Here is an 18,749-nt window from a genome sequence, read left to right as displayed (position 1 = left end):
CAAAAATGATAAATGCATGCAAATAGGATAACCATAGTCAGCAAATCGTAACCTTTCCAATAACACCTCACATGACTTATCTTGCATAAAATACATTATGATTATGTTATAATCATATCATCGTAATATTTCTGTGAAGAATATGGGGTGCAATGTCCCCTTCCCCCTCCCCCGTCTGATGAGAAGGATTTGCCACATCTCAGGTGAGTGCCCTAACCACTGGCCAATGTGATATTCTGAGGTAGGGCTCCCTCAATTTCTCCTATTGAAGTTGTTCCACTTAAATTAAATAATTAAATATTCATTGAGCCAGAAAAAGAGTTAGAATGACTCTGTAGCCTAGTGGTTAGGGCACTCAACTGTGAGGTGGTAGAGCCATGTTCAAATCCCTTCTTTCCCTGCCCCCTTCAAGAGAAGGGGGGACTTGAGCTATGGGTCTCCCATATCCCAGGTTAGTACTGATCCACTAGGCTAAAAGTTATAATGGAGGTCCTTCTCTTCCCCAGCTCCAGCTGTTTTGTGTGAACTCACCTGACTGGTAGGCAGCCTCTGAGCCCACCTACCACACTGGGTCCCACATGTGACTTAGTAGTCCATACATCGTTATAGATTTTTAGGGCATCATCAACTGTACCAGTGCATTTCTAAAAGGCATTTTCTAGATCCATTTTCTAGATCCAAAGCAAGTGAATTACTTTATGTGTCATTTCCGCAGAGGGAACCTGAGAGTAAGAAGGTTCCATTCTCAGAAACTTTTAATAAAGAGGAGTGCCTCTTGCCAGTGCTACAGAAAGAAAAAAGAACAGCTGAGCACCAACAACCAGCATCAAGGTACACCCAAAAGGCTGTGATTACGGACACAGAAGAGAGCACTAGAATAAAGGAAGGAGAGGAAGCTGCACACAAATACATTCACATTCAAACTCTCCAAACAGGTGATATCTTTGTAAGTATGTACTTAGCGCTCAGATGACCCTGAAAGAAAACATAGGGGATAATTGGACAACTCGTATCTCTTGAATATGGAGCATTTAGACAAAAGAGCTGCCCTCATTTGATACATGTTTCGTGCCTATTTATTAGTTGGCCTTTTACATTCCTTTTCCTCTAAGAACAGTTACACATATAATACAAGTGATAATCATAGCAGGTAAAGATAGAACTTCATTCCCTTTTTTACAGAAAGGGAAGCCTGCTAAAGAAATAAATGGAGCCAATTAGTGGAATATAATTACAAATTCCTTGGAGTTAAAATGTGCCGCATAACGGCAGAAAATGCAATTTGCCATATGGTATTGGAAATATCCGGAACAACTATTTTCCTCTGTCGGTTTTCTGCAAACTGAGCATAGACTTGGATTATTTGGGGCTTTAAGGATTTGAATTATGCAAGGTAGCTGACTGAATGCCCCAAAGCAACAGAGAGCCTAGTTCAGTTCATAATATAAAAAGTAGTCTAGTTTTTGAAGTCTTTTTAATAAAAGTCTGCGGTTTCAATTTTCAGGAGGGGGTTGGGAAAACTTCAGAAACTTTTACATGGTCAGGGCCAGATTCTGATCTCCTCACTTTGTTGAATAGTGCTCTATTGCATGAACACTCCCATTAACTTCAGTGGGTCTATTTGCAGAGGTAGGTGCTCCTCACTGAGTAGACTATCAGAATGGCACAACATGCTTACAGAATGTTGGAAAATCATTAAGAAAGGGATAAATAATAAAACAAAATATCACATTGCCTCTATATAAATCCATGGTACGCCCACATTTTGAATACTGCGTGCAGATCTAGTTGTCCCATCTCAAAAAAGATATATTGGAATTGGAAAAACTTGGGGAAAGGTTCAGAAAAAGGCAACAAAAATGATTAGGGGTATGGAACAGCTGCTGTATGAGGAGAGATTAATAAGACTGGGACTTTTCAGCTTGGAAAAGAGATGACTAAGGAGGGATATGATAGGGGTCTATAAATCATGACTGGTGTGGAGAAAGTAAATAAGGAACTGTTATTTACTCCTTCTCATAACACAAGAACTAGGGGTCACCAAATGAAATTAATAGGCAGCAGGTTTAAAACAAACAAAAGGAAGTATTTTTTCCACACAACACACAGTCAGTCTGTGGAACTCTTTGTGAAGGCCAAGACTATATCAAGGTTCAAAAAAGAACTACATAAGTTCATGAAGTAGGTCCATCAATGGCTATTAACCAGGATGGGCAGGGATGCAAAACCATGCTCTGAAGTGTCCCTAAGCCACTGTTGGAAGACAGGATATTGGGCTAGCTGGACCATTGGTCTGACCCAGTATGGCTGTTCTTATGTGCAGTAAAGCTTGACAAAAATCTCCACCAGTTGTATAAGTTCAACATACTGCTAACTTTATTGACCTTATGGCATTAACAGGGCCATTAAATTAAAGAGAAAAGAAACAATGAAAACAGAACTACAGCTTTAATTAAGGCAATTCTTTTGTTGTAAGAGCAGAATATACTTTTATAGCTTGAAAATGATCTCATATTTCATTTCTAAGTGAGACTTTACAAGTACTAGTTTGTATCTGTTTCACAGCAAAAAAAAATGGGGGGAGCTTAGACACTTGGAGAGCAATTTTACAGTGAGATATAAATCTTGGAGATCAAGATGGGTATTTCTCAGCTGGATTTTTGTTACATATCTTACATATGAACAGTGGGACACTTCCTTATTTACGTTCTCCACACTAGTCATGATTTTATAGACCTCAATCATATCCCCCCTTAGTCATCTCTTTTCCAAGCTGAAAAGTCCAAGTCTTATTAATCGATCCTCATATGGAAGCCATTCCATACCCCTAATCATTGTTGTTGCCCTTTTCAGAACCTTTTCCAAGTCCAATATATCTTTTTTGAGATGGGGTGAACAGATCTGCATGCAGTATTCCATGGATTTATATAGAGATAATATGATATTTTCTGTCTTATTATCTATCCCTTTCCTAATAATTCCCAACATTCTGTTCACTTTTTTTGACTGCTGCTGCAAACTGAGTGGATGTTTTCAGAGAACTATTCACAATGACTCCAAGATCTCTTTCCCGAGTGGTAACAGCTAATTTAGACCCCAACATTTTATATGTATAGCTGGGATTATGTTTTCAATGGGCATTACTTTGCATTTATGAACATTGAATTTCATCTGCCATTTTGTTGCCCAGTCACCTGGTTTTGTGAGATCCCTTTGTGACTCTTCGCAGTCTACTTTGGACCTACCTATCTTGAATAGTTCTGTATCATCTGCAAATTTTGCCACTGCACTATTTACCCCTTTTTCCAGATCATTTATGAATGTGTTGAACAGTACAGGTCCCTGGGGGACACCATGATTTACCTCTCTCCATTCTGAAAACTGACCATTTATTCCTACCCTTTGTTTCCTATCATTTAACCAGTTACCGACCCAGGAGAGGACCTTCCCTCTTATTCCATGACAGCTTACTTTGCTTAAGAGCCTCTGGTGAGAGACCTTGTCAAAGGCTTTCTGAAAATCTAAATACACTATATCCACTGGATTCCCCTTGTCCACATGCCTGTTGACCCCCTCAAAAATTCTAGTAGATAGGTGAGGCATGATTTCCCTTTACAAAAACCATGTTTACTCTTCCCCAACAAATCCACATAGGATAATTGTGATGTGTCGATTTTCCTCTCTTTAAAGTACACACATATCCCATGAACAAATAGACCACTGCCTATGCTGATAAACCTACTGGTTTGCCAAGTGGTTTTCTTTCCATACTGCCTGTAAATTCAAGGATTAATTGTCATCTTTCATCAGAGCAATAAATATTGCACACCTAGATAAGGTAATAGATGCAGGAGAACTCCCAGATTGGATGCTGGTACCAAAAAGGTTTTTGATAGCAACAGAACATGCACAATCGGTACTAACATTAGGGATGGTTGAATGGGTTGGGATAAGCTGGTCAAAATTTTAGAAATTTCAACTACACTTTCCATTAAATGTTTGATAACATTTTCACAAAAAATCATCCATTTTTAAATAGCTCTATTAAGTACCCCCCAAACCTTTAAAAAAACTTGAACTGAACATGGAACCAAAACATTTTTGAGGTTTGAAAATTTGTCCTGACGTTTTTTTTGTTTGCCAGTTTCTATTCCCATGTTCTTCTGCAATGCCAGGTTCCAGGCGGGACAGGGAGTGGATGTGATAAAAATTCCATGAGACAAGCTGTTTTTGTGTTAGTCTTAGGCCAATCTGGTTAAGCATCCAAATTTTTAGTTATTTTTGCAGTGGTCAGATTTGGGTCCTGTTGAAGTCAGTGGCAATATTACCAGGATCACAATAGGATCAGGTTTTGCCCAAACACCTGAGAACATTGGGCTTTATCCTGCAAAGAGCTGGAGCACCCCACTCTCCAGCTTCCACTGCAACCAACTTAGAATATCAGGGTTGGAAGGGACCTCAGAAGGTCTTCTATTCTAACCCCCTGCTCAAAGCAGGACCAATCCCCAGACAGATTTTTACCCCAGTTCCTTAAATGGCCCCCTCAAGAATTGAACTCACAACAGTGGGTTTAGCAGGCCAATGCTCAAACCACTGAGCTATCCCTTCCCCCAACTTATCTTTAAACATAAAGGTGTTTAGCTCTCTTTGCCTTTCCCCTGCACACCCCCATCTTGCTGAATACAGCTCGGCCACACTGGAGACTGTGGCACTCTGCACCATTTCAGTACAGTAGGCCTGATTCTCCATTGCCCTGCATGTTGGGCCCTCATTTATATCTTTGCAATAACACCTGAGCATAAAATGTAATCAAATCAGAATGCTAGGGCCTGAGTCTCATTTACCCTAATGTCCCTTTACAGTGCTCTTGAAGTTTACAAGGATCTTAAAGTGGGTGCAAATATAATTGAAACCTACTATACTATATTTAGTTGGGGTTGGTCCTGTTCTGAGAAGGGGGCTGGACTAGATGACCTCCTGAGGTCTCTTCCAACCCTGATATTCTATGATAAGGCCTTGCTATATTTCCAAAGCACTGTAAAGAGGCTTAAGGCCTGACCTACTCCTAGTTTTTGTACTGGAATTACTGTTTTGTTTGCAGGTGTGGTTATTTTACCAATATAATTATACTGGCTCATCCCTAGGGTGGACACAGTTATACTGGTATAAAGATGTCTGTCAGAAGGGGTCAGGGGCCCCAAGCTACCTCTGCCAGGCTCCACAAGGGGAGAATGAGGCAGCTCAGGTTGACCTGGGAGTAGTTAACTCACAGAATAACTGGGAGCAGTTAAATAGGCAGGAAAGCACTCGGGTGTGATAAAAGGTTAAGGGCCTCAGTTAGAGGGAATACCTGAGGAGGAAGCTGCCAGAGAGGGACTGCAGAGAGAGGGTTCCTCCAGCACACTGGTGAGAAGCTGCCTGAGAAACCAACACTCCACATGGGGAGAAGCAGGGCAAAAGGCTGGGGAAGCCTACGTGTATGATGTAGCTCAGGGAGCAGCAAGGGACTGAGAAGGATTGGTTCTGGTTGTTGCAAAAAAGGGCCCTGAGCTGGAAACTAGTGGAATGGGTGGGCCTGAGTTTCCCTACCTACTCCAGCCAAGGACTTTGAAGAAGAAGGCTCGAGACCCAGGGCTGTCTAACCCCCATTAGAGCCATGACTCCCATTATCCTGAAGGGGTCAGAGACTATTAGAGGGGTGCCGGAACTAGAGGTGCTGGGGGTGCTGCCGCACCCCCTGGCTAGAAGTGGTTTCCATCATATACAGGGTTTACAGTCTTGTTCAATGGCTTTCAGCACCCCCACTATACAAATTGTTCCAATGCCATAGACTATTATGACCTGGCCAGAGGGCTGAGTCATAACAAGGAGTTGACAAACACAGCATAGGGGTGAATGAAGTCACGTTGTGTAGGTCCACATCCTGCCACAAGGGAGCGCAACAGATAAAAGGTCTTAAATTATAGGGTCTTGTACTGGTATGGCCTATTCCCCTTCTCATACAGGAAAAATATTTACTGCTGTAAACACATAACTGCATCCACACTAGAGGGCCTGCAATACTTTTACGATTCCGGCCTATTTAAAACAGTTCAATTTTTATGTGTAGACAAGGCCTTAGTGTAAATGTGAATCAGGCCCTTGCAGTTTTAGACCCACTTTGTACTCAGTTCCACACGTGTAAATGGTATACAACTGACAAGGCAACAGAGAATCAGAGTGTTGGGGCTGTACTCATATCTCACACCAATGATCTTAAAGTGAGATTATTGATGTCAGTGCAGTTGCCCCTGATTACACTGGGGTAAGTGTGCTTGGGATCAAACCTCTTCGTGAGGAGAAAAATCTCCTTTAAGTTCTGCCCAGCAAACAAAAATCCGGTGGTTGCCTGAAACAGAGGAGCTGACGGTACTCAGTTCCCAGAACCCTTTGTTCTGAGATTTCAAGCAGACTCCACGTCTGCCTAAAGCCCAGTAAATATTCCATAAACATACTGCTCACTGAGCATGGGAAGCCAGGGTAGAAATGGTATTTTTGCAAGGAAATTACCTTTTGTCATATTTTCAAGTTTTAGTGAATCAGATGCAATTGGTTTCACACACAGTAGAATTTCTTTTGTAAACCTTACCCCATTGTTTGCATGTCAACACCATATGTATCCTTTAATTAATATTGATTGCATATATGTTGTGGGAGTATGGGGCCACAGTTCAATATAGAATGGGGACCAACCATTGACTATAACTCCTCTGGACACCAAATGCTCTCAAATGAGAACAAGGACAATCTGTATCTTAACTATGAACTACAGTATACAACATACTGGTTTCTTTACATACGTGCCTCTGCCCTCTATTGGAATATGAGGGGCTTGTTTATGTACAGTTAATGTTATTTATCTGTTTTTATTTATGACTTCATACTGTACAAATGCAGAAGACAGAGTCCATGCCCTCACATTGCTCCTAATTAAATTCAGATCTGAACATTATTATTATTATTATTATTTATTTATAGCCCCTAAAGACACCCATTGAGATTGGGCCCATCCCCCTTATGTCGGGCACACAGTCAGACACAATCTCTGCTCGGAAAAGCGTACAGTCTAGGCAGACAAGGAGTGAGAGAAAAGCAGCATCATTATCCTCCATCATCCTCATTTTAGAGATGATGAATGAAGGCGCAGCACCACTGAGGGTCAGATGTTTAAATGTATTGAGGCACCTAAAGATACAGGTAGACATTTGGTGAGATTTTCAAAAGCAGATTCAGGCACCTAATCCCGTAGGCACTTGTCTGCATCTTTAAGGGTATAAATACCTTTAAAAATCTGGCTCTAAGTGACTTTCCAAGGCCAGTCCCAAAGTCTGTGGTACAACCAGGGCTCAACTCCAGGCTCGCTTAGGTTTAGTGCAATGCTTTAAGCAGTAATGCATCCTCCCACTCCTAGCAATAGAGTTTGTATTCCTATCAGATCAAAGGCTCCTCCCTGCAAATGGCCTCTCTTAATTCCCACTTCAGCACTTGAAACAGGTTTGAAGCCGGACTCAAGAGGTGCATACCCTGGGTGCTGGCTCTCTGTATGCACAGGGTGAAGGTACAGGCTCGTACCAGTTCAGTTGTTGTTTTTTTAAATTCAATGTCTGTTTGACTCTGGGTATCACATCTGCCTGTCAGAGATGACAATGAAGTGCCTCCTGAGTGTTTCAAAGTTAAGCGGCATCATTATGATAACGTAAGTGAAATCTGCAAGAAGATAGAAAAACAAGTTTGTTCCAGTACTTGGAACACCTCACATCAACTCCTGTTGAAACGGAATTATAATTAGCGGTGAGACAGCCAATTACCCACCATTCCCATGATTAGGTGTGCACCCCCACTGTTAAAGACACCAGAAGTGCTTCTGAAGTGATTGGCACATTCCAAACAGGACAACATATCCTCTCTGTCATTAATTTAGATAACCTACCAGACTGCGCCTACAGCATAACAATGGAGATTTTGATGGTGGAAGGGTTGAAACTGGCAGAGCTCTGGGTATCTTTTATAAATATAAATGTGAAATAGCTGCGTTAGCTTTACTTGACTAGTTAAAAAGGACGAAACACTCTCTCCTAAAGATGCTCACATAAATTAACCTTTTTGCTGTATCTACAGCAGAGCCAGTGAATTACAATAGAGAGTTCAGGCCCCTGGCTGTGGTTACCAAAGCAAAGCAACCTTGGAAGCAGCCTTAGTGGTATGCAGATGGAATTGATACATTGTCTCTGCAGAGCGCCGTCACCTTTAAGAAAAGAAAAAGGAAGATAGAGAAAGAAGAATGTTGCTAACTTTGTAAAAGTGCCCTCCTGACCACTGCCAGACCGGGACAGGCAGATTCAGAGTCAAGATTCTGCTGTAATTTCGCATCCCGAACCTTGCACATGAGGATCACCCAGAGCCCAAAGGGAAGAAGGGGCCCTGACTGCAATGTTCCCAACTCTCATGAATCACACCATTTTGATTCATCAACCAGTCTCCCAGTGATGCCAGAAGCTCCAGCCTTTGCGTGAATTTCAGCCTTGCCTGGAACATGGGGGTAGAATCCCCTGACTGGCTGCCTGCCCAACCTCCTGGGGAAGAACAGCCAATCAGTGCTGCTGCAGGAAGCAGGCAGAGCTCTCCCCTCTCTCCTCAAGTGCCAGGGGGGATTTTTGGATGAATTCCTGCCTCCCCAAAAGCTGTATGCGGGTTCTTCACCCTGAAGCAAGGGGTGGGAGTTTGGAACTGATGACCTGTAAGGTTAGCCCCCAAAAACCACTTGAAGGGACTGCTGTGTCACCTCCGCTTGTCTTTTCATGAGTCCTTTTGCAACTTTCCCCATAATTATGAACATTTCCTAATTATTTTGTTTTTAAAACACACGTTCTCTCTTTTTTCTTGGCTCTAGTAATTTAGGGTTTTGCCACACTTCAAGAGATTGCTTACTTACTTTACTTTTCTGGGTTGTAGTCACACTGTGCATATTCTTCAGTTTATTTTATCTACTGTATTTAATAAAAAGTTATTCAGGCACCTTAAATAGACACTGAGCTCATGTATTTCTTTCTGCCAGTAGAGGTGTGCTAACCACATCTTCTATACACTTAGCTAAATTCCCCCTGCACTTTGAATTGGATAAGGAATTCTTCTCTTCACATCCTAGGTTAGCATGTGGCACTGCTGTTAAATGGCTGCCACATTCTGTCCCAGAGGTGGCAGAAATGCAGTGGTGGGTGAAATAACTCATCTGTCATTTATAAAGTGCTTTGGACTGAAGGCTCTTTAAATATGTGAAGATATTTATTAAAATCATGATATAAAGCCCTTTGAAGTCAATGAGAGACTTTCCATTGATTTTGGATTGGGGCTTATTATAATTATGTTCTCCATTCCCCTCTTTCCCTCTCCCTGCTCCCTGCTTGGCAACTTAGACACACAAGGATGCAAAGGTCAAGGGGAATTTTTATTTGGTTTCCATTTTGTATTCACCTGTGATTTACCTTTGACAAAAAAAAAATTCCCCCACTTAGAGGCAGCAAATGGGTCTTAATTAGTACTTGCAGCAGTGAAAACACTCTCTGAATAAACACTTATTAGTTGGCAGATCAGAAACTAAAAAGCCATCTTGCCTGGTTATTGGTGGCCAGATGTTTGATCATTCACTTGAAGATGTGAATTATAATTCTTTCTGTAGGTGGCTCAAGGAAATAATTGCACATAACTTACCTGAGTACCCTGCTGTATAATTAGGTGTTTCAGAGGATGAAAAGGTAGCTGAGTTTCTTTGGCTCGTTCAGATGTTTGAGTAGGTGGAGGGGGGAGAGACCTCACTCCTACTTCATAACTAAGCAGCACCTGCCTCTCGAGACAGGGTTGTAGAGGAAAGAGCCTCTCTGTCAAAGAGCAAGAGAATAAAATTGGCTTAAGTTCCTGCAACAGTCGACATTTCTTATTGCCTTTGTTCCCTGATAAGTGGTGAAGCTTTAGACTGAGAATTCAAGAGGCTAGCTCCCACACAAGCTGCGGCATTTGCAGCACACCTGTACTTTGCTCCACTGTGCACTTTTCCAAAATATCTCCTCAGGTCACTGCAGCAGGATTTCGTTTCATTATTTTCCCAAGAAATGATTTCTCAACAGGCTCGGAAGGCAGCTTTCAGAACCCGTTGTCTCTTCTTGCCCAGGTTAACAGGGTCAGAATAGCATCACAACTAATGATGTTGGAATGTCATGCTGCCCCATTGTACACCTCCCTTTCCATTTTAAGGCACTAATGGAAGGTGCCAGAATTAGATTGTAGAGCTGGATTGGAGCAGTGCGATTTTCATTAAAGGACAGGAAGGTGAATAAGTACAGGGAAAACAGCTAAGTGGGAGGATGACCTGATTAGAGACAATATGGAGATCTCAGGTGCAAAATCAATAGGGTAGTTGGTTGCCAGAAAGGAGAATGGTTTGTTTGGGTGTAAGTATACATAGATGCTAGGGGTATGGAAGTGACAAGAGTAAATTACACAAACTCTGGTGCTTGTTGCCTCTGCAGGGCAGTACCCACTGGAGCCAGACTTCAGAGCTATGGAGGCCTTCTTTTATCCTATAGGGGGAAAGCCTTCAGGGGTAGTCACATAATACATATAAATTTGTCGCATGTCGTCCCACTGCCTGGGGTCAGAGCCACAAACTCAGCCAAACACAGGATTTGGCGCACATTTAGTGCACATAATGATAAATGTACCAGATATGGACTGGTGACAGAGCTTTCTTTATACATACCCGATATTTTCATCATAAGATCATAGAATCATAGAATATCAGGGTTGGAAGGGACCTCAGGAGGTCATCTAGTCCAACCCCTGCTCAAAGCAGGACCAATTCCCAACTAAATCATCCGAGCCAGGGCTTTGTCAAGCCGGGCCTTAAAAACCTCTAAGGAAGGAGATTCCACCACCTCCCTAGGTAACCCATTCCAGTACTTCACCACCCTCCTAGTGAAATAGTGTTTCCTAATATCCAACCTAGACCTTCCCCACTGCAACTTGAGACCATTGCTCCTTGTTCTGTCATCTGCCACCACTGAGAACAGCCGAGCTCCATCCTCTTTGGAACCCCCCCTCAGGTAGTTGAAAGCAGCTATCAAATCCTCCCTCATTCTTCTCTTCTGGAGACTAAACAATCCCAGTTCGCTCAGCCTCTCCTCATAAGTCATGTGCTCCAGACCCCTAATCATTTGTGTTGCCCTCCGCTGGACTCTTTCCAATTTTTCCATATCCTTCTTGTAGTGTGGGGCCCAAAACTGGACACAGTACTCCAGATGAGGCCTCACCAATGTCGAATAAAGGGGAATGATCACGTTCCTCGATCTGCTGGCAATGCCCCTACTTATACAGCCCAAAATGCCGCTAGCCTTCTTGGCAACAAAAGCACACTGTTGACTCATATCCAGCTTCTCGTCCACTATGACCCCTAGGTCCTTTTCTGCAGAACTGCTACCTAGCCATTCGGTCCCTAGTCTTCCATCCTAAGTGCAGGACTCTGCACTTGTCCTTGTTGAACCTCATCAGGTTTTTTTGGGCCCAATCCTCTAATTTGTCTAGGTCCCTCTGTATCCTATCCCTACCCTCTAGTGTATCTACCACGCCTCCCAGTTTAGTGTCATCTGCAAACTTGCTGAGAGTGCAGTCCACACCATCCTCCAGATCATTAATAAAGACATTAAACAAAACCGGCCCCAGGACTGACCCCTGGGGCACTCCACTTGATACCAGCTGCCAACTAGACATGGAGCCATTGATCACTACCCATTGAGCCCGACGATCTAGCCAGCTTTCTATTCACCTTACAGTCCATTCATCCAGCCCATACTTCTTTAACTTGGCGGCAAGAATACTGTGGGAGACCGTATCAAAAGCTTTGCTAAAGTCAAGGAATAACACATCCACTGCTTTCCCCTCATCCACAGAGCCAGTTATCTCATCATAGAAGGCAATTAGGTTAGTCAGGCACGACTTCCCCTTGGTGAATCCATGCTGACTGTTCCTGATCACTTTCCTCTCCTCTAAGTGTTTCATAATTGATTCCTTGAGGACCTACTCCATGATTTTTCCAGGGACTGAGGTGAGGCTGACTGGCCTGTAGTTCCTCGGATCCTCCTTCTTCCCTTTTTAAAAGATGGGCACTACATTAGCCTTTTTCCAGTCACCCGGGACCTCCCCCAATCGCCATGAGTTTTCAAAAATAATGGCTAATGGCTCTGCAATCTCATCCGCCAACTCCTTGAGCACCCTCGGATGCAGCGCATCCGGCCCCATGGACTTGTGCACATCCAGTTTTTCTAAATAGTCCCAAACCACTTCTTTCTCCACAGAGGGCTGGTCACCTTCTCCCCGTACGGTGCTGCCCACTGCAGCAGTCTGGGAACTGCCCTTGTTCGTGAAGACAGAGGCAAAAAAATCATTGAGTACATTAGCTTTTTCCACATCCTCGGTCACTAGGTTGCCTCCCTCATTCAGTAAGGGGCCCTCACTTTCCTTGACTTTCTTCTTGTTGCTAACATACCTGAAGAAACCCTTCTTGTTACTCTTAACATCTCTTGCTAGCTGCAACTCCAAGTGTGATTTGGCCTTCCTGATTTCACTCCTGCATGCCTGAGCAATATTTTTATACTCCTCCGTGGTCATTTGCCCAATCTTCCACTTCTTGTAAGCTTCTTTTTTGCGTTTAAGATCAGCAAGGATTTCACTGTTTAGCCAAGCTGGTCGCCTGCCATATTTACTATTCTTTCTACACATCGGGATGGTTTGTTCCTGCAACCACAATAAGGATTCTTTAAAATACAGCCAGCTCTCGTGGACCCCTTTGCCCTTCATGTTATTCTCCCAGAGGATCCTGCCCATCTGTTCCCTGAGGGAGTCAAAGTCTGCTTTTCTGAAGTCCGGGGTCCGTATTCTGCTGCTCTCCTTTCTTCCTTGTGTCAGGATCCTGAACTTGACCATCTCATGATCACTGCCTCCCAGTTTCCCATCCACTTTTGCTTCCCCTACTAATTCTTCCCTGTTTGTGAGCAGCAGGTCAAGAAAAGCTCTGCCCCTAGTTGGTTCCTCCAGCACTTGCACCAGGAAATTGTCCCCTACACTTTCCAAAAACTTCCTGGATTGTCTGTGCACCGCTGTATTGCTCTCCCAGCAGATATCAGGGTGATTAAAGTCTCCCATGAGAACCAGGGCCTGCGATCTAGCAACTTCTGCTAGTTGCCAGAAGAAAGCCTCGTCCACCTCATCCCCCTGGTCTGGTGGTCTATAGCAGACTCCGTCCACGACATCACCCTTGTTGCTCACACTTCTCAACTTTATCCAGAGACTCTCAGGTTTTTCTGCCGTTTAATACCGGAGCTCTGAGCAGTCATACTCCTCTCTTACATACAACGCAACTCCCCCACCTTTTCTGCCCTGCCTGTCCTTCCTGAACAGTTTATATCCATCCAGGACAGTACACTAGTCATGTGAGTTATCCCACCAAGTCTCTGTTATTCCAATCACATCATAGTTCCCTGACTGTGCCAGGACTTCCAGTTCTCCCTGCTTGTTTCCCAGGCTTCTTGCATTTGTGTATAGGCACTTAAGATAACTCATCGATCGTCCCTCTTTCTCAGTATGAGACAGGAGTCCTCCCCTCTTGCGCTCTCCTGCTTGTGCTTCCTCCCAGGATCCCATTTCCCCACTTACCTCAGGGCTTTGGTCTCCTTCCCCTGGTGAACCTAGTTTAAAGCCCTCCTCATTAGGTTAGCCAGTCTGCTTGCGAAGATGCTCTTCCCTCTCTTCGTTAGGTGGAGCCCGTCTCTGCCTAGCACTCCTCCTTCTTGGAACCCCATCCCATGGTTGAAGAATCCAAAGCCTTCTCTCCGACACCACCTGTGTAGCCATTCGTTGACTTCCACGATTCGACGGTCTCTACCCAGGCCTTTTCCTTGCACAGGGAGGATGGACGAGAACACCACTTGCGCCTCAAACTCCTTTATCCTTCTTCCCAGAGCCACGTAGTCTGCAGTGATCCGCTCAAGGTCATTCTTGGCAGTATCATTGGTGCCCACGTGGAGAAGCAGGAAGGGATAGCGATCCGAGGGCTTGATGAGTCTCGGCAGTCTCTCCGTCACATCGTGTATCCTAGCTCCTGGCAAGCAGCAGACCTCTCGGTTTTCCCGGTCAGGGTGGCAGATAGATGACTCAGTCCCCCTGAGGAGGGAGTCCCCGACCACCACCACCCTACTCCTCCTCTTGGGAGTGGTGGTTGTGGAACCCCCATCCCTAGGACAGTGCATCTTTTGCCTGCCAATCGGTGGAGTCTCCTTCTGCTCCCTTCCCTCAGATGGGTCATCTAGTCCACTCTCCGCATTAGTACCTGTAGAGAGAACATGGAAACGATTGCTTACCTGTATCTCCATTGCTGGTACATGGACGCTCCTCTTTCTCCTTCTGGAGGTCACATGCTGCCAAACTTCTTCACCATCCTTCTGTCCCTGCTGCGCCTGCTCTGAATCTTCAGAACATTGTGGCCATAGAAGCATCTCCTGACGTCTGTCCAGGAAATCTTCATTTTCCCTTATGCAATGCAGAGTCGATACTCGTTTCTCCAGACCTCGAACCTTCTCTTCCAATATGGAGACCAGCTTGCACTTTGTACAGACAAAGTCGCTTCTGTCCTGTGGAAGAAAGACAAACATGGCACAACCTGTGCAGGTTACAACAGCTGATCGCTCACCTTCCATACCACCTTCCTCTTAAGAGCTTCCTCAGCTGTTGCAGGAACTACTCAGAGAAACCTGCAGATGAAAGCCTCAGTGAGCTCTCCCCAGGCAAACTCCCTCTGTTAGCCTCTGTTGTTCGCTGCTCAGCTGGTTCGCTGCTGACTGCCCTTATATACCAGTCAGGCCCACTCAAGGCCCACCTGGAACAAAGCACTCCCAATTCACACTTTTCTAACAAACAAGCAAGCAATCAAGCACACGGTCAAACTGACAAACTGTCCCAGCAACAGACACTCAGATACTCACCAACACAGCTTCCCTAATGCAGCACTTAGCATACCTCCTCTCGGACAGATCCCAGGCAAACTCCCCCTGTTAGCCTCTGCTGTTCGAATGTTAAAGATCCTTTAACATTCTGCCAGATATGGCTAAGGTGAACTTAAATAAGGTATAGTAGAACCTCAGAGTTATGAACAACAGAGTTACTAACCAGTCAACCACACACCTCATTTGGAACCGGAATTACACAATCAGGCAGCAAGAGAGACACACACAAAAAAGAAAGAAAGAAAGAAAAAAAAGAAAAAACAGTACAGTATTGTAAACTAAACTATTAAAAAATAAAGGGAAAGCAGCATTTTTCTTTTGCATAGTAAAGTTTCAAAGCTGTATGAAATCAATGTTTAGTTGTAAACCTTTGAAAGAACAACCATAATGTTTTGTTCAAAGTTACAAACATTTCATAGTTACGAACAACCTCCATTTCCAAGGTGTTCGTAACTCTGAGGTTCTACTGTATTTTATACATAGGGCCCCCTAGTGGCTCAACAGTATAGTACAGTTTAGCATTCCATTACATCTCCCCCTTTAAGTTCTACATTCCTACCATTTACAGACTATACACTAATATGCTATCTCTTAAGTTCAGTATGGGTCAGTCTATTAAGTGTCTCTGAATAATAGTGATTTTCTAATTGCATAACCCGAATGCAGGTTAGTCATCTGGATGTCCATTAGTTGCAACAACTGGCTTGTGGTGGTCTGGAATTCTTGCATTGTCTTCCATTGCACTGCAGCCCTCCTGCCCCAGACCCTGCCCCTCGGGGGCTCCATGTCCCCTGGGCATGGGCAGCTTCTCCCCACATTAAGAGGGCATGGTACACAGAGGCCAATGTACCCGTGGGAGGACAGAAAGGCATCCAGATCCCAGGGAGGCGGGAAGGAGGGACTGGCAGTGGGGGTGGACAAAGGGGGAGGAGAGGAGGAACCAGCGAGCGGCAGCGGGGACCTCCAAAGAGGGGCCTGGAGAGAGAGGAGCAGCCAGGCAGCAGTGGGCGGGTTGCAACTGCTGCTGAGCTTTTTACATGCATAATAAAACTTCCTCTGGCAGAAGCCCAGACAGTGCATACCGCCAAAACCCACAATCCAGTGTGCAGTTGCTGCGCAAGGGAAGGCTTAGCCATCCGTGGTCTATTATACCCGCTGCCCATGTATAACTCCATCTGTGATCAGAAACAGGTCTGCTATCTTTCTGTGGCAAATTTCAGGTGCACTGGTAATCTCAGAAGGTAATCTTCAAAAGCAAGGGTGTGATAAATGTACTCAGTTTGGCACTTTCTTTGGCTAAAGGAATTTACCACAATACACTCCAGGCATCCAGCTTGGAGAATACTGTAGCTCCTTTCACTTTGGAGAGGAACTCATCCAGTGTAGAGAGGGTACTTTCACAACTGCTTAATTAAGTCCTAAGAGCCACACAGATTTATATGTTTCCCATTATTCTTTTTAACTGGTACCATTGGGGTGCACTGTGCTGTTGGCTGAGATATTTTCTTAAGTTATGCCAATCCACGCCATTCTCTTTAGCTCAGTTAACATTACACTTTATGAAGTAATGGGATTGGAATCCTGCAAGGTGTACATACACTGCATGGATCAAACATAGTTAGAACCCTTTCATAGTCATCTCTGTGAAGTCAAAGGATTTAAAGATATGGTCTGCTTGCTTCCCCAAAGCATAAATTAATGAAGATACCTTTATAGCTCCAGTTTCTTTGTGGAGTTTGTTTTCAATTCGAAATCTTGCAAAATACTGCTTCCAGCCTTTCCATTGTGAAGGTAATTCAAAGTGGATGTTCTATGGGACAACAAAGTGGCATATTGATGAGATCCTGCCACTTTTGTTACTTTGTTCCTTCTTTTTGTGACCTTTGTTGCTGTTTTCCCTCTGATTCTGTTCTTAGTTTACTCCTGACACCATGTCATGTTCTTCTGTAGTAGATATGGAGTGGTCACAGAGCTTGCTTCCATGCATCATAAGATCCTTTAATGATCTGCCAGATATATCTAAGGTTAGCTTAAATATGGTATTTTACACACAGCACCACCTAATGGCTATAGTTTAGCATTCTATTACAATAACTGTGAAGCATGTTAATGGGTAGATATATGAGCCTGTTTCTTTAAGAACAGGAAAAGCAAGCAGGAAGAGACCTTGAGAAACCTCTGAGAGGACCCTACATGACTGTAGTATCAGTAAGGAAGGGCATTTGGTCTAGTAGTTGGGGTATTAAGCAAGGAACTTTCAGAAAAATCTCATCAGGTTTAGTTTAATAATCTGGGGACCCACCCATACCAATTACTAACATTTTAAATACAGATGCTAGGGCTGATTATTCACTGCCTTAGATCTGGGGTAGCTGTTCACACCTTTGCAAAATGAGTGTGATCTTGTTTGGTACTTTCTTATATCCACTTTACACTCATTTTACACAGAGCTATATGATTAGACCAGGTGAAGATAATGGCGAATCAGGCCCTGTATCTTCATTTATATCTACAGAATAAAAAGCACTTTGGTAATTCCCAAACCAAAAATACTTCATTGAAAAAAAAAAAAAAGGTCATGCTAGATCATAATGAACTTGTAGACTGGGATAAAGGGATGGTTATACACATGTGATGTTTGTCATAAACAGAGAGAAAAGTGTGTAATAGATTTTATGTTTTGCACATGATCTTTGTCTCTGAAATCCTTGTATATTGATATATTTTACAAATGTAAAGAAATAAAAGGTCCAGATTTTGCACTAACTTCCTGCTACATACAGCTCCCCTGTGCTTGATTGGAGGCGTTAAGTGGCAGAAGAATTTGGTCTCTGGTCTGCTTCCTGTGTGCAGGAACTGCCTTCAGTTTTACTAGATCGGTGTGAAGTTCTGAAGGTCAGAGTAATCAGATCTGGTATTTATTTTTGTCAATTACTGTACTTGGCTTGAAAAAAATCACTTGAGGTTTATAAAGCTCAATTTCGAGTGGTTCCTAAAGGATAAGAATTGAAACAGAAACGTTCTATAATAAATTACAAATAATTACACTACTTCAAATCCCAGTAGAACAATTTTCACTTAAAAGAAAGCAGAGATGGTGTAAAATTTACCTCAACTAGAAATCCATTGCAAGCCAAAGATGTACTGCCCCAAATGGCATTTTGATCCAGTTCAGTATTATAGCAGAAAGGCAGAAAATCCACCATGCTTAACAATCTCAGTGCTGCTACAGTCATCAAATTATGACTAAAAAGATGGATATGGCAGTAATCTTCTATTTAAGCCTTTAGAGATCAAGTCCAGCAACTGAAATAACCTGTATATAGGAAGTGACAAGTCAGACAGTTCAGTAAATCCTAACAAAAAAGACAAATAGATTTAACAACCTCCAGTTTGCCAAGCACTGATTGGTACATACATCACCAACATGAATGCAAAGTCAAAATGAACTGTACAGAAACTTCTATACATACTGGGCCAAATTCATCTCTGGTATAAATCAGTGGAATTATACTAGGAATAATAAATTTGGTCTATGCTGTACATGAGATGTAAAAGAAGCAAACCACCTTTACTACACATTTCAGTGCTTTACTCTTCTGTATGAATATTAAAATCTAGCTCCGTCCCCAGGTATTTAAACTCTGTTGTTCAAGTGAAGTT

At 43.3% G+C, this 18,749-nt stretch overlaps 1 protein-coding gene across 2 annotated transcripts in view; it reads left to right on the top strand.

Annotated features, from left to right (window-relative positions):
• Positions 1 to 18,749, top strand: part of LOC122172105 (uncharacterized) — a 160,530-nt gene that overhangs the window by 77,754 nt on the left and 64,027 nt on the right. For both annotated transcript variants that reach the window (XM_065581672.1, XM_065581671.1), the window contains exon 13: positions 716 to 946. In XM_065581672.1, coding sequence (XP_065437744.1) covers positions 716 to 946 — 231 coding nt within the window. The remainder of the gene's footprint in view (positions 1 to 715; positions 947 to 18,749) is intronic.

Source organism: Chrysemys picta, chromosome 1, assembly GCF_011386835.1.
Source record: "Chrysemys picta bellii isolate R12L10 chromosome 1, ASM1138683v2, whole genome shotgun sequence".
Lineage (NCBI taxonomy): Eukaryota > Metazoa > Chordata > Testudines > Emydidae > Chrysemys > Chrysemys picta.
Note: the sequence above shows the minus strand (reverse complement) of the source record. Positions and strands in the feature narration are given on the sequence as shown.